Below are 27,706 nucleotides of genomic sequence, written 5' to 3' on the forward strand. Positions count from 1 at the left end.
GTTGCTTCTGACAAAGTATTCAATGTCTGGCATCCATGTTGATTAGCTAAAGTTCATACCTATTAAAAAATAAATAATTCGAAACCAACGACCTTGAGGTATGATTGCCTTGTTCTTTTTCTTGTTTACTTCTTAATGAGAACTCAAAACTACCTTATAAAACTTAACCAACAAAACCAACTAGTTGCCTGTTCCAAATTTTAAAGGAAGACTTTCACGGACAACACAGGACATGCTAGGAAAATTCTGGGGTAAGGGTTGTTGAGGGAAGGCTGTTAATGAATATATGTAAATCAGTGTTACCTTTGACTGACTTTGAAACTCAAGTCTTACTGGAGAGACTCAAACTCAAAATAAATTCAGCCTGACATTTCAATGCTAAGGGAACACAGCTCTCTAGCAGCTGCTGTCATTCAAGTAGGCAGTGAATCGAGGCCTCATCTGTAAACGTAAATACATTTTTTTCCATTGTACCACACGCATAAATCATAGCTAGCACACATTTCGCAGTAGCCCTTTTCAGTCCATCTTTAACCATAGCTCAACTTTTGTTGGGCAATGCCATAAAGATTTTGGAGATTCACATAAGGGGTCAAGGATATTAAGATTGTTTCGAAATGTTTGCAGTGGCAATGGAATATTCAAACATTTAAGCAGTTTTGGAACTGGGCCGTTTTCATCAACAACCTTTGATACTCAAGTGATGAAGAGGAGCACTAGGAGAAAGCAGAAACAAACTGATGGTCGAGAGGGAGTCAGTTGAAAGTCCTCCTGTGGGAGTCTTTCCTCCTCAAGAGTGATTATATGACTTATGTGCTGCCTGGACTTGGCAATGCTTGGATTCATTTATTATTACTATTATCTATTTTTTCCTAGTAATTCAAGGTACTCATTTGGAGTGAACAACTCACCCATTCTATTTAAATAAGGAATAGTCATCAAAATGGTTGTGGCCTCTACACTGTAAGGAAAGACTGCAGCTTAGGACAAAGATTTCTCCTGTCCTGGTCTTTAAAAATCCAGATGCATATTGTTTCTTGCACAAGGCTACGTCATCCATTTGAAAATCTGCCTTATTAATTGGAACAGGCAATTTGGTGGTTCTGTTTCAAACATTGTTCTGGAAATTCGTTTTCTGTGCCATGTGGTAGTATTTTAAAATTTGAATTCAATGGAATCAAATGTTGGAATTGAACTACAATGTACATCTGCTATTAAACAGACACATACATGCTTAGCACATGGGACAATGGATGAATTTTTCACAAATACATATGATTGGCTTCAATATCATAACGGTATAAAAACTAATTACAAGAATTATTATTATTTTGTTTGCATTTCCAATGAATTCTCTGGATTTTTTTACATCTTTTTATTCCTTGGTTTAGAAACCAAAATGCAATAATTGCATTTTTATTTTCTGCCATTCATTCCGATCTTTGATTGTTATGATTTAGCTCTGTGCACCTTTACCCCATATCCCTTCCCAGCTGTTACCAGGAAACGGAATCATCCTATCACAACCAGGGAGCTGAACTATTATCTACCTCTTTGATTTCCCTCGGACTATCCTTGATTGGACTTTGTTGGCTGCCCCTGTCCCACTTAGGAAACCTGACCGGAAACCTCTGGAGACTTTGCGCCCCACCCAAGGTTTCCGTGCGGTTCCCAGAGGTTGCAGGTGGTTGGCGGAGGTTGCAGGTAGTGGAAGCAGGTAGGGAGACTGACAAAAACCTCCGGGAACCTCCGGGAACCGCACGGAAACCTTGGGTGGGGTGCAAAGTCTCCAGAGGTTTCCGTTCCGGTTTCCAAAGTGGGACAGGGGCATTACCTTGCACTAAACGTTATTTCATTATCATGTATCTATACACTGTAAATGGATCAATTGTAATCATGTATTGGCTGTTTGCATCAAAAGCTTATCACTGTACCACGGTACATGTGACAATAAACTAAACTAAACTGAACTGAACTAAAGGTTCTAAAGTTAACATTTGACATCATACATTATTGTTTGTGGAAGAATCACCAAACACAAGCTTTAGTTTTGTTTTGTTTTGCAGGCTGCGGCAGGGCTGAGTGTTTCCAGTCTAGCTGAGGTACAGAGCAAAGAGGCATCAATTACTGACAGCACAGCTCAAATATCGACTCTATCCCGGATAGTATCTGCAACTCGACCTGAAAAGGTAAACAATATACTGAGGCTTCTGGTTTTCACTTTACATTGAACTGAACATTAAATATCCTGAAGGATGCTACTATACTACAAAAATCACAACATTCCCCACTGGTCAATAGACAGTGTTTATTTCAATGAACATAAAACAAGAACATGCAACAGTACAACATGGGACCAGGCCTGTCAGTCCATAATGTCTGTGCTGAACATGATATCAGATTTAAATTAATCTTGTCCGTCTGCATGTGATCCATATCCTTCTATTCCCTGCATATCCATACGGCCAGGGCCGGCCATAAGCAGATTGGACCGATTGCTCCCAATTGGGTCCCACGCATAAGGGGGCCCCGTGCCAGAGTAATGAAAAGATCCTAGAGCCTCCGCTCGGCCGAGTAATCTACTCTCGGCTCGGGTAGATCTACCCCGGGTGAAGGGGGGAGAGAGGGGTGGAGAGAGAGTAGAGGGGTGAAGGGGGAAGAAAGGGATAGACGGGGAGGGGTGTGTGAGTGGGAATGGAGAAGGGGGAGAGGGGAAGGTGGGTCGCTCCCTCACGGTCCCGGGGCAGCACTCCCGCCCCTCCAGTCGCCGTGCTCCATGCACACAGCCACGGCTCCCCCCTCTCTCTCCACCGGGAAGATGCGGTGAACAATACAGGGAGGGCCGGGCCGGGGGTTGGAGCAACGTTTACCAACCTCGGCCTCAGCTCACACCCATCCGCCCGGACCCCGGCATCCGCTCCCGCCGCTGGCCCTCTTCCTCCCTTCTTCCCTTCCCTCCCCTCCCTCCCCCCTTCTCTCCTTCCCTCCTTCCTCTCTCTTTTTCCCTTCTCTCCTTCCCTCCCTCCCTTCTTTCTCTCCTTCCCTCCCTCCCTTCCCTCCCTCCCTTCTTTCTCTCCTTCCCTCCCTCCCTTCTTTCTTCCCTCCCTCCCTTCTCTCCCTCCCTCCCTTCTTTCTCTCCTTCCCTCCCTCCCTTCTTTCTCTCCTTCCCTCCATCCCTTCTTTCCCTACTTCCCTCACTCCCTTCTCTCCAATAGTTATTGGTTTTACAGAATCTAGTTAATTAAATTATTATTTTTTCATTTCAGTCACTAAAACAAGTGGTATAATAACTATATACTTTTCAGAGGTGATCTACACATTTTGTTTGTTACTTGTAGGCTTTCATGTATGCTATTTTATATTAAAAATTGATCTGTTTGGTCCATTAACTCGCAGACATTTTTTAAGCGCACACTTTGATTACTTTCCATTCTACCATAGAGATATAAAGTCTATAATAGACTTTATTTGTATTTCTATGATTCTACAGACCTTAGCTGGGAACCTGGGGCTCACTAAAATAGTTCCCAATTGGACCCCGCACCTCCTAATGCTGGCCCTGCATATGGCTATCTAAAAAACCTCTTAAATGTTGTTATTGTGTCTGTCTCCACCACCACCCTTGACAACTCATTCCAGGCATCCCTCTCTGTATAAAACACTTACCCCGTATAACTCCTTTAAAGTTTGCCTTGCACATTTTAAAGTTACGCTTTCTTCTCTTTGACATTTCCATTTTGAGAAAAATATTCTAACTGTCACACTATCTATGCCTCTCATAATTTTATATTTATATCTATATTACTAAAAGTCTGATCTTGACCGCTTCCCATTGTTCTGTATATTGATTTTAGAAAAAAACGCTGCCACTTATGGCTGTGATTTTTGGCCATCTTACTCAGTCCCCCTCTGCTGCGCAGGATAAGAGAATTTTTCCCATCGATGAAAAATACAAAATGTTAAAAAAATGTTGAGATGCTCTTTCCTGAAGGTCACTCCCCTTCCGGAGGGACTATAAAACCCAGAAGTGTTGAGTGCCTCATCAGTATCTGCAAGATGAGGGAGCGAGACGGTCACGTCTCTCAGTCTGAGCTGTGATTAACACTGAACACATGTATACTAAACTGTGAGAGGTTTTACTGATCTGTCAGTGCCCTTAATGTGGTTTGAAAATATAGTTTGGAAATGATAAAGCTGTGTTGCCTTTGGTTTGGAAATGCTAAAGCTGTGTTGCCTTTGTTATGGAAATGCTAATGCTGTGTTGCCTATTTAAAGTTGCCTTGCTTTCTATATAATTAAAAGTCTAATCCTGACCACTTCCTGTTTGCGCTTTATATTGATTTTAGAAAAAGCGCTACCACGTATGGCTGTGATTTTTGGCCATCTTACTCGGAGTCCCCCTCCGCTCATCAGGTGCCAAGGCTTTTTCCCATCGATGAAAAATAAAAGTTATTAGTGTTTAAAAAATGTTGAAATTCTCTCTCCTGTCAATCACGCCATGAAGGCCATGTCCCTTCTGGTGGGACGGGGGGAAGAACTATAAAACCCAGAAGTGTGGGCGTGGCTCAGTCTCTGCAAGATGGAGGAGGGAGAGGTCATGACTCGCTGTCTTCAGTGGCCTTGCACCCTGCTTGTAATGGTATGAAACTGCACTTGAATTTGGTGGTCTTGCACCCTGCTTGAAATGGAATTTCAAGGAATAGCCGTGAGTCAACTGCCAGCCCACCAGCCGTGAGTGAATGAGCTGCCAGCACAACAGGCTTGAGTGACTGAGCTGCCAGCCCAAGAATCCATTTGGCCCACAATGTCCATACTAGCCCTCTGGAAACCAGTCCCTTCAGCCCACAACACCCGTACTAGCGCTCCACCCCCCCCACCCCCCCCCCCCCCCCCCCCCCCCCCCCCCCCCCCCCCCCCACTGACCACCAACATTGGAATTGGGGGACGAGCCCTCCCGTGTGATGCTGGGACCCAACGGGTCCTTCTTTGTCCAGTATTTTTTATCAAGTTTTATCTCAGCCTCCAATGCACCAAAGAAAACAATCTAAGTTTGTACAGCTCATAGCAAATACCTTCTAATTCTGTAAACCTCTTGTGTACCCTCTCCAAAGCCTACACATGACTTCTTGAATCTTATACATGACCAATAAAGCCATCCATACCATACTCTTCTTTATCACTATCTATTTCCCACCATCTACTTGTATTAGTGCTTTCAGGGGTGCTATGGACTTGGACCCCAAGGTCCCTCCCTCTGTGTATAAATGCTATTCGGGTTTTGCCATTAATTGTATACTTTCCCCTTGCATTCAACCTCCTGTGCAACACTTCACACTTGCTCGGATTAAACTCCATTTGTCATTTCTGCAACTGATCTATTTTGTATATTTTGACAAGACAAGAAGTTCCCTCTAATAGATTGTTATGAAATGTAACAGAAGATTTACAAACAATTGTATAAAATTCTGACAAGAGACCCACTTTGGAAATTCTACGCCAACTCAGGCAATGGTTGTGCATTAGGAGGAGGTGAGGTGGAAGTATTGGGAAGAGTGAGGAGAGCAGTAAAACAAGTCATCTTGGCAATTTTAATGAAATCTTGATGTTCAGCATTGTTCAGGTAGATCATCTGCTTGTCAATTTCTGACATCTCAATCTCTATCTTGGGGAACGTTAGTGACTAATATCCAATATAAATCCGCTTACTCCCATAGCTATCATGACTCACTTTGCTTTTAGTAATGATTCCACGCTATTCTCTCATCTTTTCCATCTCTTCATAAGTGCTCTGATAATGAGACTTCCTACACCAGTGCCTTTAATGTGTCTTCCTCTTCTCTTGAACTTTTCTTCTACCGTAGTCAAAAATGCTCTCAAGATCATCTCCTCTATCTACTGCACTTCTGCATTCACCCCTTCTACTCCAGGCAGAACAAAGATCGGTTTATTTTGTCCACTCTTTCCACCCTACGAATCATCTCATTCAGTGGCACATCATAATAAAATTCCACCTCTAGATACATCTTCTTTTCTCTTTCACTGTTCTAAAGAGGCCATTCTTTCTGTAACTCCCTGGATTGCTCTCCTGCCTCCCCCAATTTCCTCACCAACTACTTCCCTTTGCAGAACTCTTCCTCATGCAACTGTTGAAAATATTGACACCTACCTTTATCTTAATACTTTCCATCATCTAAGGTTCCAAACAGTGGTGAAACACCATTCAATTGTTTTTTTTTCCACCCAAGTACATTGCATGTGATGGTCACTCCACTGTAGAAATCAAACACAGAAAAGACAATGGCTTTGCAGAATACCTCCATTCAGCTAGGATAAACCAGAGTTTACAGTTGCCATTTTAATTCTCCATCACCATGGAGAGCTCAGTGGAGCAGGTGGTAGAGCTGCTGCCTCACAGTGCTAGATACCTGGGTTCAATCCTGACCTTGGATGCTGTCTGTGGGGAGTTTGCATGTTCTCTCTGTGGCTGCTTGGATTTTCTTCAGGTGTTCCAGTTTCCTCCCACATCCCTAAAGGGGCTGTCCCACTTGGGCGACCTAATTGGCGAGTTTAGAAGAGTTTGAAAAAAATGACCTCCTTCAACTATGTAGAAGACCTCCTTCGACTATGTTGAAGACCAGCTTCGACTAGCTACGACTAGCTTCGACTAACTTCGGGAAAATTGGACACCGAATAGTGGAGAGTGAAGACGAACTCCCTTCGACCTCCCTTCGAATATGATGAAGACTATATATGACTACCTTCGACTACCCTCGATTACCTACGACTAACATGCAGACCTACTACGACCTACTACGACTAAACCTACGAGTAAAAAAAGTATTGATTTTTTTCCATGGTAACCTTTTTTTACTCGTGTGCATTTTTTCACATTGAAACAAATGCCACGACTTAGCTGAGGCCTCGAGTACACGGAGACCACTCTCGAGCATGAAGGAGAGTTATGAAGACCTCCTACGACCTCGTGTCGACCATGCTGTACAGGAGCAGGGAGGTTCTACTGCAGTTGTACAGGGTCTTGGTGAGACCACACCTGGAGTATTGTGTACAGTTTTGGTCTCCTAATCTGAGGAAAGCCATTCTTGCCATAGAGGGAGTACAGAGAAGGTTCACCAGACTGATTCCTGGGATGGCAGGACTTTCATATGAAGAAAGACGGGATAGACTATGCTTGTACTCGCTAGAATTTAGAAGATTGAGGGGGGATCTTATAGAAACTTACAGAATTCTTAAGGGGTTGGACAGGCTAGATGCAGGAAGATTGTTCCCGATGTTTGGGAAGTCCAGAACAAGGGGTCACAGTTTAAGGATAAGGGGAAATCTTTTAGGACCGAGATGAGGAAAACATTTTTCACACAGAGAGTGGTGAATCTCTGGAATTCTCTGCCACAGAAGGTAGTTGAGGCCAGTTCATTGGCTATATTTAAGAGGGAATTAGATGTGGCCCTTGTGGTTAAAGAGATCAGGGGGTATGGAGAGAAGGCAGGAACAGGATACTGAGTTGGATGATCAGCCATGATCATATTGAATGGCGGTGCAGGCTCGAAGGGCTGAATGGCCTACTCCTGCACCTATTTCCTATGTTTCTATGTTTCTATGAGTCGAGGGCAAACTCGCCAGAACTTGCGGATTAGGTCGCCCAAGTGGGACAGGCCCTTAAGATGGTTTGGTTTTAGCTTAATTGGTCTCTGTAAATTGTTCCTAGTGTGTAGGGAGTGGGTACCAAAGTGAGGTAACATAGAACTAATATGAGCGGGTGATCGGTGGTCGATGTGGACTCGGTGAGCCAAAAGCCCTGTTTCCATGCTGAATCTTTCAATTAATCATTCGGCCAATCAATCAATTCATCCCACTGCCAGTCTTCAACGAGGCTCAATGTAAGCTCAAGGAAAAATATCCCATCTTTCATCTGGGCATGTTACTTCCCTCAGGACTTAATATTCAATTTAACAATTTCAGATCGCCACCATTTTGATTTTTTCTCTCCACGTATGTGACTCAACGTTTCTGTTTTAATTTATTTCTGATTTCCCCATTTCTCTCTAACTACTGGTTTATTGAGTAATTGCTATCTCGATAACCTTGATTTGCACTCTAACAGAGACATTACTTCTTCTCATCATTCCTTCCTATCTTTCCAATTTATAATTTAAAATATGTGTGTCTTCTCACTTTTATAGTTCAGATGAAGACATTTGACTGAGACTTTGACTTTGTTTCTCTCCCCCAAATGCTGTTCAACATGTTACATGCTGAGTGGGTTGGTAAACACTTTGCATTTTCTGCAATGTTACATAGGTAATAGAAGGCTTTTCTTTACATCATTTGTTTTTTCATTGTAATCAACATATTTGTTTTATTTTCAGAATATATCAGTGCATGGGTCAGTGCAAGGGGCAATGCCAGGTCAAGCAGCCCATCAGCTTACTCCCACTCGGATGCCAAACCATGACAACGGAATTGTAAATCAGCAAGCCATGCCTTCACCAACCTCCAATTCAGTGATCACCCAAGCACCTTCCACCAACAGGCAAATAGGGTAAGTGATTAATTGAATAACTGCTAACAAACCTGCCAGTCAAAGTTTTGCTGTTGAAAAGAAGTGTGATGTTGTATAATTTTCAAACATAATCACAGTTAAAGGAAGATTTGGGAATGGAAATGTGAATTCAATATAGCATTGTTCTAAGAGCTGAATATTTAATGGATAGCATTTGGATATTATTATTTATTGTAATCATTATGCTGTTAGCTCATCATAAATGACCGGTGTAACTGAGACAATGTTGTGATCATTGGCTCCAGTATCTTAAATTTATGCTTTGACAAGTAAATAACATGGAAGGTGTGTTTTGGGACTGGACTTGGTAGAAAGTGAAGGGGTAATAGGGCACGTGTTGCATCTCCTATGGTTGTACAGGATGGTGTTGTAGGAAGGAGAATGGGCAAAGGTGAAGAAAAAGGTGAGGAAATGCTTCCTTCGAAATATTGAAAGAGAAGGAGTGGGCAAGATGCATCTCTTGGTGGCAGTACATTTGGAGGTGCTCGATATTGCAGAGTATGGGAAGATGATGTGCTGGAAAGTGAGAGAAAAGGGAACCCTGACATGATTTTGGTAGTGGGAAAGGGGAGGGTGTGAAAGCATTGTGATAATTTCAGACAATTACTCTGCATTATACCGTACTTCCTCCAGATAAATCTTTTTCTAACTTATTTTATTTGATCTATCTTTGCTCACCCTGGATTATTATTCCTTTTATCATCTCTCCTGCCTTCAGCTTCAACACTGACTCCCATTTTGCTCTCTTCTCCACTCCACATTTTCCAAATTCACCTCCCTTTTTATTTCAAATTTGTTTAAATTTTAACCTTTCCCTGTTCTAATGGAAAGTCATCAACCTTGAAACATAAAGTCTGTTTCTTCTGCTGTTCTTCAACATCCACTTGACGAATTGATATTTGGATTCTGGGCCATGAGAAGTCACTGGCGATGCGGCTTCTGAAATTCTATGTTTCACACCATGTGTATATAAGTATGACACTTACGTCATTTTCATGATTGAAATCTGGCAGAAGTATTCGCGTTTACTTGGCACACTCAACACAATTTTGCTTTGGAAGATTTGGGGCTGACTCGGATTCAGATTTATTTCACTTTAATTAATAGAGACTGTTAAAAAAATTATGACTTCATTTTGCACAACGATTATTTTAATTAACTTTTCTCCTCCATTATCTTTTCCACATATTGAATTAAAAGATTCTGCAGGACTGTGTAAACAGAATGAAGTTTCAGCTGCCACTTTTGATTGAAGTTTATAAATTTATTATCTCTCTGTAGTTTAGTGAGTGCAAAACATATGTTACAAATGTTGTTTAATAAAGACTTCAACAAAGTAGTTTCTGCCAACACTAGATGCCGACCCAAGCAAAATATATTTCAGATAAGATGCTTGTACACTCAGAACATTTAAACCACCATGATGAATAAGACAGAAAAAGATCTAGCTGCTGGTTATAATTTCTGCAAAACAATTGATAGTAAGTCTGAGGTAGCAGGCTGACTTGAGTTTACTCATATATATATATTGCTTATTATGCAGAGGGAAGAAACCTCTGCAGGGAGGGAAGAAACAAGGACTTTAAGACTTTAAGACTTTTGCCTTCCATCACAGTGAGGAGGTGCCTGGTAGACTCACAGTGGTGAATGTTAAACTGTGTTAAGTGTGTGTTTTGTTATTTTATTCTATGTTATGACTGCAAGGTATACAATTTCATTCCGACAAATGTCTGAATGACAATAAAGGATACTTTACTTGACTTTACTTTGAAAAATTGCAAAGCTCCTTCTGTTACTAACATATTGAGGTTGCCGATTATTACTAAATCGTTGAAGATGATGGTTGTGGTGCTAACATGCCTTAACAAAAGGCATCAAGGCAGGGCCAGCCTTAGGAGGTGCGGGGCCCAATTGGGAACAATTTTGGTGAGCCCCAGGTTCCCAGCCAAGGTCAGTAGAATCATAGAAATAGAAATAAAGTCTATTATAGACTTTATATCTCCATGGTAGAATGGAAAGTAATCAAAATGTGCGCTTAAAAAGTGCCTGCGAGTTAATGGACCAAACAGATCTAAGCTACATTTTAATATAAAATTGCATACATGTAAGCCTACAAGTAACAAAGAAAATATGTAGATCACCTCTGAAAAGTACATAGTTACAATATCACTTGTTTTAGTGACTGTGAAATAAAAAAAAATTAACTAGATCCTGGAAAACCAATAACTATTGGCGAAAAACCAGCCCAGGCATTACACTTTGGGCTTCAGCCCCATCCTATCCTTTGGGCTTCTGCCCCATCCTAACTTTGTGTGTGTGTGTGTGTGTGTGTGTGTGTGTGTGTGTGTGTGTGTGTGTGTGTGTGTGTGTGTGTGTGTGTGTGTGTGTGTGTGTGTGTGTGTGTGTGTGTGTGTGTGTGTGTGTGTGTGTGTGTGTGTGTGTGTGTGTGCATTGTGTGTGTGTGTGTGTGGTTAGTTGTGTGTGTGTGTTAGTTGTTTGTGCATGGTGTGTGGGTGTTAGTTGTCTGTGCATTATGTGTGTGTTTGTGGGAGGGAAGGAGAGAAGGGAGGGAGGCAGGGAGAGGAAGGAGAGAAGGAAGAAGGGGAAGTAGAAAATGAAGGGAGGGAGGGAAAGAGAGAGAGGAAGGAGGGAGGGAAGGAGAGAAGGGAAGTGAGGAAGGGAAGGGAGGAAGAGGGCCGGCGGCGGGAGCGGATGCCGGGGTCCTGGACGGACAGGTGTGAGCTGAGGCCGAGGTTTATCAACGTTGCTCCAACCCCCGGCCCGGCCCTCCCTGTATTGTTTACCGTGTCTTCCCGGGAAGAGAGAGGGGTGGAGCCGGGGCTATGTGCGTGAAGCACGGCGACTGGAGGGGCGGGAGCGTTGCCCCGGGACCGTGAGGGAACGACCCACCTCCCCTTCTCCCCCTTCTCCATTCCCACTCACACACCACTCCCCGTCTACCTCTTTCTTCCCCCTCCACCCCTCTGCTCTCTCTCCACTCCTCTCTCCCCCCTCTACCCGGGGTAGATCTACCCGAGCCGAGAGTAGATTACTCTAGCACGGGGCCCCCTTAGGCGTGGAGCCCAATTGGGAGCAATTGGTCCAATTGGCTTAAGACCAGCCCTATATCAAGGAGATCTAAAAAATTGTTGCACAGTACCAGTCAGAAGGCACCTGTACCTTCTGTTTAATTTAATATAAAACAATATTAGCATATCAGTAAACAGCTCTTTAACATGTTTTGGTGGATAATGATCAACATACATATACACTGTATTTAAGAGGAAATTACTTTCAAGGGCAACTGGGGATGGGCAATTAAATGCTCAGCCCATTAAGCCCTCATCCCTTGAATTAATATATATAAAAATGAGCAAATATATTAGAGCAAATCCATTAGAAAACAATGTCACGTCAAATGGAATGGATCATTGGCACATAGTTCAAATATCTTTTAATCTATAATGCATCTTAAATTAATGCAAACATTTGATGATATGGAACAATTCATCAAGTGAAGTTAAGAATGACCTTTTAATGTTTTTCTTAAAAATTGAAAAGCTGTATGTTTTAACGTATTCCTATATTATATTTTGAAAGGTAATTATTTAAGTTAGTAATTACTGTCAGTAATATTATTGTGCAATTATTTTAAAAGCTTTCTTTAAATTTTTCTAACCAGTTCCTGTTGACATTTAAAAATGGATTTACCAGAGTGAAAGATTCAGGCAAAATGGGCAAATGTTGTTTCTTTGTTTTAGAAGGGCAACAGGGACTTTGCCTGTTTTAGAAGGGCACCAGGGAAAAAAACCCAGAAAATTATTGACTAGCAAGTTTTACCCCAGTGGTAGGTAAATTATTGGAGATTGTTTATTAGGGACATGATTTTCTTTAATTTGGGAAAGCATGCAGTTCTTAGAGATAGTCAGCATGGCTTTAAGTGGGAGAGGTCCTGTTTCACAAATTTGATTGAGATTTTTCATAAGGTTCATAAGGTTCATTTTTTGACACACACACCAATTGGTGTAGTGAAATTCACTGACCAGGTCAGTCATACAATTTAAAAAAGCAACAGACTCAAAAACACATTTTAACATAAACATCCATCACAGTGACTCCTACACATTCCTCACTGTGATGGAAGGCGAAAAAAAGTTCAAGTCCTTCCCTTGTTGTTCTTCCTTGGTCGGGGGCCTCGAGCCCTCTGTTGACGGGACGGTCTTGAGTCCTGTAGGCAGCGGCGTTCGGGCCCTCCATGTCGAGGCATTCAGCTCCCGCATCGGGGGGATGTCAGCTCCCCCACGCCGGGCGATCAAACCTCGCGTCGGGGCTGGACGAACCTTCTGCGGCGTTGGCGCTCCCGACTAGCCTCTCCCGAGACTGTGAGCCCTTGATGGTAAGTCCGCAGGCCGCAGTGGGAGCGATCCCAGGCAAGGGATCCGCTCCGATGGTAAGTCTGTGCCCAGCAGTGGGGCTCACGACAGTCCGAGGCGGCTTCCCGCTCCAGCGATGGTAGGCTGCAGAGCCCGGAGAATGTGATCCGAAAATTGATCACCTCTCCAGGAAGGTAAGAACTTGAAAAAAAAATTCCCCCAACCCCTCCCCCCACATAAAACAAACTGAAGAACATTAAAACAAACTTTAAACAAATAACAAAAAGAATGAAAAATATGAACAGACTGTCGGCTGGGCCGCCATCTCCGTCCTCCGGCGCCCCCACAGGTGGATAGGTGAATAGGTGACAAAGATGATTGATGAAGATAGGGTAGTATAAATTGTCTAGATTACCTTTAGTGAAACATTTGACCAGGCCCGTCTTGGTATAAGACCCATAAGAATAAGTCACATGGGATCTGCAGGGAGCTGGTAAATTGGATCTGAAATTGGCTTGATCATGGAAAATATATCCCTTAAAAAAGGAAAGGTTAATTATATGGAAGCTTTACAGATAATGCATAGTCAAATTATCCTATCTATGGTGGGATTGCCTTGTGAGGAAGGGTTGGATGAGTTAGGCCTCTAGTCATTGGAGTTTAGAAGAGTGAAAGGTAATGTTAATGAAACATAATAATCTGGACATTAATGTTTTGCTTTGTGGGTGTGTCGAGGACCATCGTGCATTGCTTCAGAATTATCCGTTGGCCCATTTAAGACTATGATGAGAGAATTGTTCTTCTTCTAAAGGATTTTGAGTCTTTGGAATTCTTTGTCTGAAAAAGTTGTGGAAATTGAATCCTTGTGTATATTTAAAGGTGAGATTTATTTTTATCAGTAAGGAAATTACAGTTTATGGGCATAGGGCAGGAAAGTCAATGAGAAGAACTTATGGAATTAACTTATTGAATGAAGGAGCAGGCTCGATGTCCTACTCATGCTCTTATTTCTTACAAAATGATTTATCACTTCTGATTCATCTTCCTTTCTGTTTTGCCCTGTGAGGAGATTTTATCATAGTTTTTGCAATCTGGCACTTACAACTTTATCAGAGGTCAATTGTAATCTTAACTGAACCTTTTTGATAGAATAGGTGGACTGGAAGAGGCTCACAAGAGCCAAATAGTTTTATTTATTCTATCTCCTGGTAGACAGGAGGACCAGGATGGGCTTTTCTCTAGAAGCAACAAGAAAACATTAGACCGCTACCTTAAGAATCCCTCTCCCTCTAAATTCATGGCAACATCTTCTACACCAACCTCTTCACCAACTTCCACAGATGCACCATAGAAAGCATTTTATCAGGATGTATCACAGCTTGGTTTGGGAACAGCTCCATCCAAGACTGTAAGAAATGACAGCAAATTGTGGAAGCAGCCCAGACTATCGCACAAACCAACCTCCATTCTATTGACTCCATTTATACTTCGTGCTGCCTCGGCAATGCCAGCAGCATAATCAAGGACGGGTTGCACCCTGGCTTTCCCTCTTCTCCCCTCTCCCTTCAGGCAAAAGTTATAGAAGAGTGCAAACCCACACAACCAGATTCAGGGACATTTTCTCCCCAGCTGTTATCAGGCAACTGAATCATCTTTACCACAACCAGAGTGTAGTGCTGAACTACTATCTACCTCTTTGGATGTCCCTCGGACTATCCTTGATCGGATTTTGCAGTCTTTACCTTGCACTAAACGATCCCTTATCATGTATCTATACACTGTAAATGGATCGATTGTAATCATGTGTTGTCTTTCTGCTGACTGGATAGCATGCAACAAAGGTTTTTCACTGTACTTTGGTACACATGACATAAACTAAACAAAACTAAACATCTTTGTTCCTGGCCCTTGTTAATACTTGCCTGCTGATCTTACAAGGAAAGTGACAGCAAGCATGCATGACTGGTTGGGTCATTCATTAAAAATCACCCTTCAGTGAATTACATGAAATATGTCTGCATGATACAGGTGCTCGTATTCTTACCATTGCAGTAACTGCAATTATCATTACACGGACTACGTTAGGTGCACTGTATAGAAACAAAGCACTTTTGTGAATAAAACTTGGTAAGTGGCCAGCTAACTTTCAAAACACAGGTCCATTTTATTTTGTTTAATATTTATTATTTTGTATTAACATTGACTTCATTTTGAAGTCTGTCAAAGCTGAAAATACATTATTTTATAAAGTCTAATATCTGTAGAAAGTTTTTTTGTTCTGGAACGATGTTATTAGTTAGATTTGACTCAGAGTAACTTTTCAAATAAAATGGTTCAGTTTGTTGTGCAATAAATAGGCTGCTGTAATTAAAACAGAAAGAAAGACTTTAATTTGTTTGGTGTTTCTTTACGATTCACCTACTCTGGGCAAGGAGCATTGTGCATCTACCATCGATTCCTCTCAGGATTTTTTACACCTCAATAAGATCACCACTCATCAATAGACATTAGACAATAGACAATTGGTGCAGGACTAGGCCATTTGGCCCTTCGAGCCAGCATCACCATTCAATATGGTCATGGCTGTCATCCACAATCAGTACCCCGTTCCTGTCTTCTCCCCATTTACACTGACTCCACTATCTTTAAGAGCTCTATCAAGCTCTTAGAAAGAATCCAGAGAACCGGCCTCCACCGCCCTCTGAGGCAGAGAATCCACAGACTCACAACTCTGAAAGAGATAACTTTCCTCAGTCATTCCCCTGTGCTCCAAGGAATAGAGTTCCAGCCTGTTCAACCTCTCCCTGTAGCTCAGACCATTTAGCCCTGGCAACATCCTTGTCAATGTTCTCTGTACCCTTTCCAGCTTGACAATATATTTTCTATAATATGGTGCCCAGAACTGAACACAATACTCTAAATGCGGCCTCACCAACATCTTATAGAACTGCAACATGACCTCCCAACTTCTCTCCTCAATACTCTGACTGATTGTCAATGTACCAAATGCATTTTTGACCACCCCTATTGCTAATTCTGGCCAAATTGGAGAGCCCGGAACAATAAAATTGAGTAAAGGCTTCTGGGCAGCTAGGCCATTTGGTCAATTTAAATGTGCTTTCTGCAGAAATGGGACAAGCTGCAGAAAGGTGCCAGTTTGGCTAGAGCCTAGATAATAGTTGCAGGAAGAGAATGGAACATCTGCAGATTCTGACAATTAGGTGTAAATTGAATGAAACAGATTGGATGAATGCAAACCAGACATACACATTGTAAATATTGTTGCAAAGCTTTACTTTGCTAGATGTTGTTGGATTAAGTGTTGAGCCTTGTCTGGGTTTCTTGAATATCTGGGCACATGTTGCTATGTTTGCTTCCTTTCAGAAGCTCCATTTGAATACAATGTATTGGTTACTGTATTATTGGGTTAGGGAAATGTCTATCATGTACTGTGTTAATCAATATCTGTCTTGATTAACACGAGCCAACCGAGGAAGAAGAAACCTTATATCCTCTGTTTTCATTCCGTTATTCCTTTCTTTATCCCCTCAGACACCCAGAAACCAGTAGGTGTCACGATAACAATGTTCTTTTCTTTTAAATAATCGATTTGTAATTGAAGAGTGAGATTGTTGGAAGTTTTTAGGTTCTAAGGAATTCAGGGGATACACGGTGCATGTAAAGAAGTGACACCTTGATAGAGGATTAGCCTTTGTTCACATTGAGTGACAGAACAGGCACAAAGGGTTGAATGACTACTACTCCTCTTCAAAAAAGGACACATAGTGCTGGAGCAACTCAATGGGTCTGGCAGCATCTTTGGAGAATATGGATAGGTGACATTTCGAGTTGGGACCCTTCTTCATCTGCAGTTCCTTATTTTTACTCCTTCTCTTCCTTGTATTGCCAGGCCTGGTGCTGAAAGATGGAAATAATTGTGACTGCTGTTGCTGAGTTGCTGAGTTGCTGTGGTGAAGCATTTATTTCATGTTTCTCTAATAGCTTAATCTAGTCTCCATCATTTCCCACAATTGTTGGAATTGTACATTGGCAACAGCTCAATGAGAAATAATAGAGCTTCTGGTCCAGGGTAAAACATTTGGACAAAGAGATCTCCTCATGTCCTCTGCAAAACCAGCCATTTTATTGGGTACCAGTCAGCCAACTGGTTACTCATGTTCATATCAGTTAGTTTTGCTGATATTTTTAGAACATTATGTACCTCTTGAAGAAATGGACAGGCTTGTTGACTCATGGCCCCCTTGACATGCCTTATTTTGAGGAATACCAGATAAAGTGAGATCTGCTTTGATTAGAAAGTTTCTGAAGACTCTTTATGCATCATGGTCGGAAATAAATCTATTTTATTGTCCATTTGGGGGTTTGCTATTACAGTGATTGTGACAAACAAACACTCTGCTGGAGGAGCTCAGGAAGCAACTCTACCACTGTGGGCACTGTATCTCTAAAGTTTAATGCCTAAAGTCATCCTGTACCCATCCTTGGTCCATCAATCACCTACCGGCTCATCTTGCTCCTCCTCCTCCTCTCATAATACTGGCTATCTTCCCTCTTTGCTCTCAATCCTGATACAGGGTCTTGACCAAAACATTAACCTTTCCTTCCCACAGTTGCTACTCGACTTACTAAGTTACCCCAGAAGATTGCATTTTCTTGAGGAAACGATTCTCGAGGCTGGGTTTGTGTTCAGGCATTCTTCTGATTTTTCATTCTTTCCAAACATGTTACCTTATGACTGCTGCTAATAGTAACAATAACAAAGCAGTTTTGGGCAAAGTAAGTTAAATAAATGGCAACACCTGTCATTGTTACTCCAGCTCTTCATTGACACCAAATGAAGAAGTCGAAGGCACATTCCATAGTTGAAGGTCTTTCACAAGTGGCACAGTAGTAGAGTTGCTGCCTTACAGTGCCAGAGACCCAGGTTTAATCCTGATTATGGGTGAGGTCTGTACGGAGTTTGTACGTTCACCCCGTGACCTGCGTGGGTTTTCTCTGGGTGGTACGGTTTTGTCCCACACTCCAAAAACGTGCAGGTTTGTAGGTTAATTGGCTTCACTAAAATTGTCCCTAGTGTGTAGGATAGTATGAGTGTATGGTGTGAACACTGGTCTGTGAGGACTTGGTGTTACCACGCTGTATCTCTAAAGTCTAAAGGTTAAAAGTCTAAATCTGCTTGTTGGAGGTGAGGTTCGATTCTTAGGTGTTCCAATTATAACCCTATGGGATGTACAATGCTTGATGATGCTTGTGGAGTGTGATCCAAGGGAGAGGATTTCAGGGGTGGGAAAGCATATCTGTTCCCCCTGGCCCATGACCAGTGCTGTAATGTAATGCCACATTCCTTCAAGCTGAAATCTCCTTTCAGTTGTTGATCATTTCCAAAGGCCTGAAGCAGCCAATAAAGATCAAACTCAAAATCTGGTTAAATGTGAAACTGTCCAACTTTATTGAAACGTGGAAATGAGCAACCTGCTTCCTCGGTGAGGATTAGTGGCTAATCGGGTGCTGTATTAGTGGGGCTTATCTTCACCATTCACAGCCCCACTTAACCTAGTAATTGACTGTTTAGAGGAATGTTTGGGGTCAGATTTGAGACTTTTAACATTTTAATATTTCACCTGAACTCTCAACAGTCATTCCTGGATGTAAAATATATTTGTACATATCATACTGAAGATTCTTCCGTTAAACTGATTGAATAGATGTAGTGTTACTTGACCTGCTGACCTACATATACTTTAGAAGGCTCTAAAAAGGATTGATGTGAATCGCAGGTCACTGATTAGAAATATATTCTTTTCATATTTAAAATTGAAAATGGTGGAAATAGTTTGTCGGGTAGGTAGTTAGGTAGCCTCTTCAAAATGAGAAACTTAAATGCTGTGAACTGTAACACTTCAGTAATATTTAGTTTTATGTTATTTGCCTCGGGCACAGGGAGACATCCTCTGTCGTTGTCCCCACTTTGATTATTACTGAGGACAACAAAATTTCCAGTCAGCGTTTGCTTGTAAAAGCACAAGTCAGTGATCTGTGTCAGTGACATGGCAGATTGAAATTGACAGAGCAGAATGGATTCATCTATAACCGCATACTTTCAATTACACTTTGAGTGACATTTTGTGGAGTCTTTAGATTCTGCAGCACAGCATTTCCACAAAACCCAGTCCAATGCATTTAAAATACAAGGGGTAAAATATCTCTGCTCCAGCCTTTCCACTCATGCACACTGTGCAGAGTAAATTATAAGTCCACACGTTTCTGTGCATTATCCACAATAATATTCACTTAGCATGTTTCTGGTACAGGGCCATTTAATATATGCCCCACCCTAATATAACTTTGAATTCAATGGAAAATCAACAAATGACTTTGTTCATATGAATAAAGTTGTGTTAGTGAAATGTGTGTAATAACATCTGTCTTCTTTTCTAATCAGTGCTGTGTTATCTTAACCTTTTTGGAGCAGATTTGGTCTTTCCGCCTGAACTCAAAAGTATTCACAGAATAATAATAATGACAACAGTGACGACAACAACAATAATAATGTAAAATCAAAACAAAGCAAAGTTTTAACATGAATGATATTCTTATATTCTTTGTTCAGACTGTTGCAATCATATAATCAAAGTTCAGCAAAACAAAAGACTTCCCACTCACCACTTAGAAAAGCAGTAGTGCATGAATTTATTTAATTACTACATTGCAGTGAAAAAGACAAGAATAATAATTAAACATGTACAGATGTATAATTTATATGTTAAATTGGAACAGAAGATACCAGGTCTGAAATGTATGGAACTTCCATTGTCTCCTGCTGTAAATTTGGCAAGAAAATGGTGGAAACCCTGGAGAAACAGAACAAACAGCTGACTGTAGCATTTCTCTGGTATTCTGCCAATATTACAGCAAGCAACCAGTGATATTCCCCATGTAATTTCTGGGCCAGTACCTAATTTGAGAAAGTGTCAATATTGTTTTTTTTCTCGTGTGTGCGGTTCCAGGTTTGTGTCTGTTCTTATTGTGATAGCAGATGGCCTGTGTGGGAAATTCAAAACTTCAACAGAAAAAATGACGATAGCAATAAACACATTTAAAACTTTAAAACATAATTTTGCACATTTAAACACAAAACATAATTGTAGTACATATGAAGTAATGATGTGGAGTTGCCTTTAGTACTCATAATAACTACTAAATGAACATGAACCATTGTCAATATTACAGCTTAATATTACAGAGGTAAAGTTATTTGAATTTATTCACACTTACAAAACAAGATAACAAAATTCTGAGGTTGTCAAAACATACACAACATTTTTTAGAAATTATTTAAAAAAAAAAAAATATTCATCCATTCTCTTCACACCTCCAACGCATTTTCTCCTTCAATTTTTGCTGCTGAAGCGCTCCTGCTCCAATCCGGCTCGGGCCAGCCCCGCGATTGTATTTACACCTGAGTGCATACTATTGGAGGCCGCTATCGTTTCAAACTGGAATATCTCAATGCAGGGGGAAGATTTAAAAGATTCCCCCCCCCTCCCCTCCCACCCCCACCCCCACCCCCCCACACACACACCCAAAAAATAACAAAATGTATAAAAAACGCGGACAGACTGCAGAGGCCGCTGCTGGCCAGAGCCGCGCCGCCTACTGGAGATTACAGCTTAATATTACAGAGGTAAAGTTATTTGAATTTATTCACACTTACAAAACAAGATAACAAAATTCTGAGGTTGTCAAAACACACAACATTTTTTAGAAATGATTTAAAAAAAAAAAATCATCCATTCTCTTCAAACCTCCAACGCATTTTCTCCTTCAATTTTTTGTTGCTGAATTGGGTTGAGATGCTCCACTCTGTAGATCTAAGTACAGAACTGCAGGTTGTTGGTTCAATGCGGTGCTCTCGGTCAGATGTGACATTAAACTGAGGCATTGACTAGCCAGCTCTCTTAAATGTACATAGAGATTCCAAGGCACTTTTTTGTAGAAGAATGAAGGAGTTATTGTCACGTCTTGAACAATATTTATTATTTAAACCACATTACAGGAAAACTGACCCAAAGTGCTGGAGTAACTCACCGGTCAGGCAGCATCTCTGGAGAACATGGATAGGTAATGGTTCGGGTCAGGACCCTTTTATAGAACCACTGCTGCTCTGACAAGAATACTCAAGTTCAAGTTTACATTTATTGTCACTGCACCAATTGGTACAGCAAGATTTGAGTTACTATACAGCCATACAAATAAAAGAACACAACACACGATAGAATTTAACATGAACATCTCCCCACAGCGGAATCTACATTTCCTACTGCGAGGGAAGGCAATAAAAGTTCAGTCATCTTCCTCTTTGTTCAACCATGGTTGGGGCCTATTGAGGCCTCTACAGTCACCGCAACGGCGGCCCGATGTTTCAGGCCCTCTCGCCGGATGATGGAACTCTGGCATCGGAAGGACACTCTCAGTGGCTTGGAGTTCCGAATCGGCCGCTTCCTACCGGAGACCACGGTCCCGAAGTCCACAGGCCGAGCTGGGTGGAGCTCCAACACGGCAATCCTCGGTGAAAGATCCCAGGGCCCTGCATTGTTAAAGTCAGCGCCACCCGCGGCTGGAAGCTCCGCAGACCACAGCTCCCCGGCAGGGCAGTTAAAGTCGGCAGTCCCAGCACTCCAGAGCTCCAACACGGCGATGGTACTTCAATGCTGGAATGTGCTCGCTCTGCCCAGTGGCTCCAAAGAGTACCGTCAGTTGTCTCCCCCTTGCTCGCCAGCTTGTCTCAGACTTCTGAACCCATGCATGGAAGTGCGGAAGTCAGAGGCAAGCTGGAGGTAACATGCTAGTGTTTCTGACCACCTGCCCTGGCACTGGGTCTGCTAGTCCCTGGAAGGCCTAGTAAGATGATCCCAAATTGGCTGATCACGAGTGAAAAGAGGGGAGTGGTTTACTTATTTTTCTTATTTTCTTGCCTGTTTAAACAAAGAATAAAGAATATAGGTCATGTCTACCCAATCTTTACTCACATGGCTAAACCACCATCCCAAGAATTTATAAATTTACTTTGCAATTATCTATGGCAAGTACTTTTTTGAACCAAAATTGTACACAGTATTCTGGATGTGATCTAGCCAAAGACATAAAAATCGCATATTTCAGTTCTGAAAGCTCTTAGACTAAAGATCAACAATCCATTATAATTTGTTTGCCTTACCTGCATGTTACATTCGTGGATTTGTGGACAAGAATACCAAGGTCCTTATATGGTATGTTCTGGCTAATTAAAGCAAGTACCCTGCCTGCCCTCTTAACTTTATTACCTGTGCTGTTGGACTTTAATTTAGGTAATGCAAAGTGTTGCATTTTGATAAGACAAACCAACACAGAAAACGGCCTGTCCCACTTGGCAATTGTTTTCGGCGACTGCTGGCATCATTGACTGACGTATCAGGTCATAGAAATAGTCGCGGCATGATGCGGCATGATGCGGCGTGATGATGTATTGATGTGCGGTGTTTCCTCAAGTGTCGCAACATTTTTTTGACGCCGCTGGATTTTGAAATGTTCAAAATCTTTTGCCGACCCTGATACATCAGTCAATGATGCTGGCAGTCGCCGAAAAAAATCGGCAAGTGGGACAGGCCCTTTAATGGTAGGGCTCTAGGAACTGTTGCAGAACAAAGAGTCCTCTAGGGATGCAAGTACATAATTTTATGAAAAAGGTGACAGCAGCAGACATGATGGTGAAGAAGGCGTTTAGCATGTTTGCCTTCAGTGGTCAGTACTAGAGTTGGGATTGAATACAAGAGTTGGAATGTCATATTAAAACTTTACAAGTTGTTGGTAAGGCCAGATATTGAGTACTATGCTCAGCTTTTGCCACTCTACATGGATGTAATTAAATTGGAAAGAGTGGAAGAAAGATTTACGGGGATTTTACTCAATCTTGAAAGTATGCGTCATGAGAGGCTCGAGGGGGGAAAAAAGCCCCAGCTTGGGAGGCTGAGGGGTGACCATATAGAGGTTTATAAAATTTGAAGGGGTATAGATAAGTGAACGACCGTAGCCTTTTCACCAAGGCAGAGGAGTCTAAAACTAAAAGGCATAGATTTAAGGGGAGAGGAGTTAAAAAGGACTTGATCGGCATTATTTTTTGCACGACAGTGTGGTGCATATAAGGAACAAGCTACCAGAGGAAATGGTAGAAGGTGGGTCAGAGAGCTATACAGCACGGAAATGGGTTCTTCAGCCCAACTAGTCCATGCCAACCAAGTTGCCTAACTGAGCTCATCCCTCATGCATGTACTTGGCCCAAATCTCTCCAAATCTTTTTCTATAACAGTACCTGTCCAAGTGTCTTTTAAATGTCATAATTGTACCCATCTTATAGCTCTATGACTCAACAATTCTATGGCCTCTTCTATGTGCACCAGTGTTTCTCCTCTGGCAGTACTTCTTCAGGCTTTACTATTAATTGTGTACATCCTCACATTATTAATACATTCAAAGTGAATTGCTTTACGCATTTTTCAGGATTAAATTCAATTTGCTATTTCGCTTTCCACCTTAAGTAGTAAGGTGCCAGAAGAAGACTCACCTCAAACCACCAGAAATCTTCATTTCATCAATAAACATATTAATCATACCTCCTGTATTCACATCCACATTGTTAATGCATATAATAACATATCCCTGTTGTACACCAGGGATTACTGCAGCCCTTGACCATCAACCTATTCCTTTGATCATCAGTGTCAGACCCACTTTGTAAAATTGTTGTGGTTTCCATGGACCAATCAAATCCTTATTGAAGACCATGTGCATCACATCACTTACAATACCCTCATCAAGACATTCACCACCTTGATAAATTAAGTCCAATTTGTCAGACAGGACTTCCTGTTAACAAAGTCCTGATCTATCCTCCTTCTCTATGTACATATCGATCCTGGCCTCAGACATTTTCCTACATTAATCCCAAGCAAAAATGATTATCTTACCTTTTTATTGAAAGCTCTATCCATATGACCTCATTTGATGAAGATTCCAAGATACATTATAATGCAACATTCTCATTAAAATCCCAATCCATGTCTTCTCTGTAGATTCTATTCCCTTAAATGTTGAATTGCCAGCTCTGCCCATCTTTCAACCAAGTCTTGACAATTGCTACACAATCTTTTGTTAATCACTGTTCTTGATTTATGAGCCTTGCATAGTCATACAGCATGGAAACAGGCTCTTTGGCCCTACTTGTCCACGCTGACCAGGTTTTAACACAGCTAGTCACATTAGACTGCATGTTTAAACGTTTCCTATCCATCAACCTGTCCAGGTGTCTTTTAAACATCATCATTATACCTCTGGTTACAGACCAGTACCAACCTTTGACTCCTTCTACCAATCTAATTTTGAAGCTACAAAGTGGTGGAATAATTCAGTGGGTCAGGCAGCATCTCTGAAGCATATGGATGGGTGATATTTTAGGTCGGCACCCTTCCTCAGACTGATTGTGGTGTGGGAGAAGAAAGCTGGAAGAGAGGAGGAGGAGGAGCAGAACTAAAAATGCTAGATGCATATGGGGGGTGGGGGGTTGATAGGTAGGTGTTTGGACAAAGGCCAGAAAAGACTAAAGGTATGATATAAGGATAGAATGTATGATATAAGGATGTGAATTGTTAGGCCAGAGAAATGAGTGGGTGCGAGTATAAGTGGGGAGCAGTGAAGAGGTGGGAGGTTGTTGGTAAATTATCTAAAATTGAAGAATTCAGCATTCATATTGTTGGGTTGTAATCTGCAAGCAGAATACCCAAGGGATTCGACCCAAAAACATCAACTATCCTTTTGCCTTCACAGACACTACTGAGTTCCACAATAGTTTCTTTTTGCTCCAGGTTCCTGCCTCATCAACAAACTCCACTCTTTGACTGAAACAATGTAACCTTATCCTAAGAATGTAACAGTTATTTGTATAATTGTGACCAGGTCTCATTTGCACATCAATATCTAGTTTGATCCGTGAGAGATTTGATCAGTTTTCTAATAGCTAAAGTCTGAACAGTTTGATGTTATAGTGCCCTGTCCCACAGGAAATCTGAACGGAAACCTCTGGTGACCTTGCGCCCCACCCAAGGTTCCCAGAGGTTTTGGCCACTCTCCCTAACGGTCGAAAGTGCTTCTTTCCGCGTGGTCGAGGCTTCTTTTATATTCCTGTAATTATTTCAACAAAACCAAAACCGGCCTTGACTAAATATAGGTTGCCATTTGATCGAAGCCAGTGGAGTGGGGTCGCTATTTACTTACAGGCAGTCAGTCGAAGATAATCACCTTCAGTGACTGGCCATTTTGATTAGCTCATAGGATCTTTGGTTTTCAGGACCTAGAAGATCCGCCAGAAGGTAAAATGTCCGCTAACTTTATTTAACTTCTTAAAATTGTCTCCATTCCTTCTTTCCTCCCCCTTTCTCCCACTTTCCCTCTCCCCTTCCCTCTCTCCTTCCCTCTCCCCTTCCCTCTCCCCTTCCCTCTCCCCTTCCCTCTCCCATTCTCTAAAGGACTTACCGTGCTCTGTGGCAGCCGTTTACCTCCCTCTGAGCAAGTCAAAGACTGGATGTGCCAAAATTTTCTCCAACTAAATAAGGACAAAACAGAGATAATTGTTTTTGGTGCTAAAAAAGAAAGGCTTAGAGTAACCCAACACCTACACTCTCTGACCCTGAAAACATCAAACAAAGCCAGAAATCTTGGGGTCATTATGGATTCAGATTTAAATTTCGACAGTCACATCAAATCAAAAGTAACAAAATCGGCCTACTATCACCTCAAAAAAGTAGCAAGATTAAGAGGACACATGTCAGCTCAAGACTTAGAAAAACTTGTACATGACTTTATTAATAGCAGGCTAGATTATTGTAACGGTCTCCTTGCAGGTCTTCCTAAAAAAAACTGTCAGGCAGCTACAGCTTGTTCAGAACGCTGTTGCTAGAGTTCTAACAAAGACCAAAAAATTTGAACACTTTATACCAATTCTTAAATCCTTACATTGGCTCCCTGTATGTCAGAGAATTGATTTTAAAATCCTGCTGCTCACCTATAAATCACTACATGGTTTAGGACCAAAGTATATCACTGACATGCTTCCACTATATAAGCCTTCTAGACCGCTAAGATCTTCTGAAACCAATCTGTTAGTGATTCCCAGAGTAAATACAAAACATGGGAAAGCAGGATTTAGTTACTATGCAACAAATAGCTGGAATAAACTTCCTGAAGATTTAAGACTTGCCTCAACTTTGACCACTTTTAAAACAAGACTGAAAACTTTTATGTTTACTTTAGCTTTCAGCTAAATCTTAACTACATTGCACTTTTAACTTTTGCACTTTTTATAATGCATTTTTAATTTTGCTTTTCTTTTCTTTTAGTTCTATTTTAATTCATTTTATTATTTCATTTTATTGTATGACATGTTTTTATGTGAAGCACTTTGAGTCTGCCTCGTGTATGAAATGTGCTATATAAATAAAGTTTGCCTTGCCTTGCCTTGCCTTGCCTCTTCATCGCGCAGACAGCGCTCCTCCACTGTTCCTGGCCCCCACCTCCGTGATGTGTTTGTTTTTGTGTGTGTGTGTGTGTGTGTGTGTGTGTGTGTGCGTGCGTGCGTGCGTGCGTGCGTGTGTGTGTGTGTGTGTGTGTGTGTGTGTGTGCGGTCGGTAGCAAAGATCCTGTAGGATCTTTGGTCAGTAGATGCAGCTCACGCTTCGGTCGAGGCTTTCCAGGCGAGTAACCAAAACCTCTGGTGACTCATGGAAACCTTGGGTGGGGCACAAGGTCACCAGAGATTTCCGTTCAGGTTTCCTAAGTGGGACAGTGGCTTTAGTCATTGTGCAGTTACATGAAACAATTTTCAATTTGGATCCTCTTCTATTCTTACTGTTTGTTCTTCACTAAACCTACACAGTGCATGGCAATGGCTCGCTTTTTTATCTGGTGTATATCCCTGTAGCTATTGACAACATTTAACATGACAGGGAAGAATTCAAGATCTCTAATGAGCAGTCTTTACAAGAAATGGGGTAGGACAGGCTAGCTGCAGGAAGATTATTCCCAATGTTAAAAATAAATCGGGGAAGGTAGTGCATCCGTGGATAACAAGGGAAATCAGGGATAGTATCAAAACAAAAGATGAAGCGTACAAATTAGCCAGAAAAAGCAGCCTACCAGAGGACTGGGAGAAATTCAGAGACCAGCAGAGGAGGACAAAGGGCTTAATTAAGAAAGGGAAAATAGATTATGAAAGAAAACTGGCAGGGAACATAAAATCTGGCTGCAAAAGCTTCTATAGATATGTGAAGAGAAAAAGATTAGTTAAAACAAATGTAGGTCCCTTGCAGTCAGAAACGGGTGAATTGATCATGGGGAACAAGGCCAATGGCAGACCAATTGAATAACTACTTTGGTTCTGTCTTCACTAAGGAAGACATAAATAATCTACCGGAAATAGCAGGGGACCGGGGGTCAAATGAGATGGAGGAACTGAGTGAAATCTAGGTTAGCCGGGAAGTGGTGTTAGGTAAATTGAATGGATTAAAGGCCGATAAATCCCCAGGGCCAGATAGGCTGCATCCCAGAGTACTTAAGGAAGTTGCCCCAGAAATAGTGGATGCATTAGTGATAATTTTTCAAAACTCTGTAGATTCTGGAGTAGTTCCTGAGGATTGGAGGGTAGCTA

At 41.6% G+C, this 27,706-nt stretch overlaps 1 protein-coding gene across 3 annotated transcripts in view; it reads left to right on the plus strand.

The window, feature by feature from the left end:
- The window catches only part of creb5b (cAMP responsive element binding protein 5b), a 299,242-nt gene that overhangs the window by 56,818 nt on the left and 214,718 nt on the right, over nucleotides 1–27,706 (plus strand). For all 3 annotated transcript variants that reach the window (XM_055659976.1, XM_055659968.1, XM_055659958.1), the window contains 2 exons: nucleotides 2,067–2,189; nucleotides 8,385–8,557. In XM_055659976.1, the coding sequence (XP_055515951.1) occupies nucleotides 2,067–2,189; nucleotides 8,385–8,557 (296 nt within the window). The remainder of the gene's footprint in view (nucleotides 1–2,066; nucleotides 2,190–8,384; nucleotides 8,558–27,706) is intronic.

Source organism: Leucoraja erinacea, chromosome 2 (genome assembly GCF_028641065.1).
Source record: "Leucoraja erinacea ecotype New England chromosome 2, Leri_hhj_1, whole genome shotgun sequence".
Taxonomy (NCBI): domain Eukaryota; kingdom Metazoa; phylum Chordata; class Chondrichthyes; order Rajiformes; family Rajidae; genus Leucoraja; species Leucoraja erinaceus.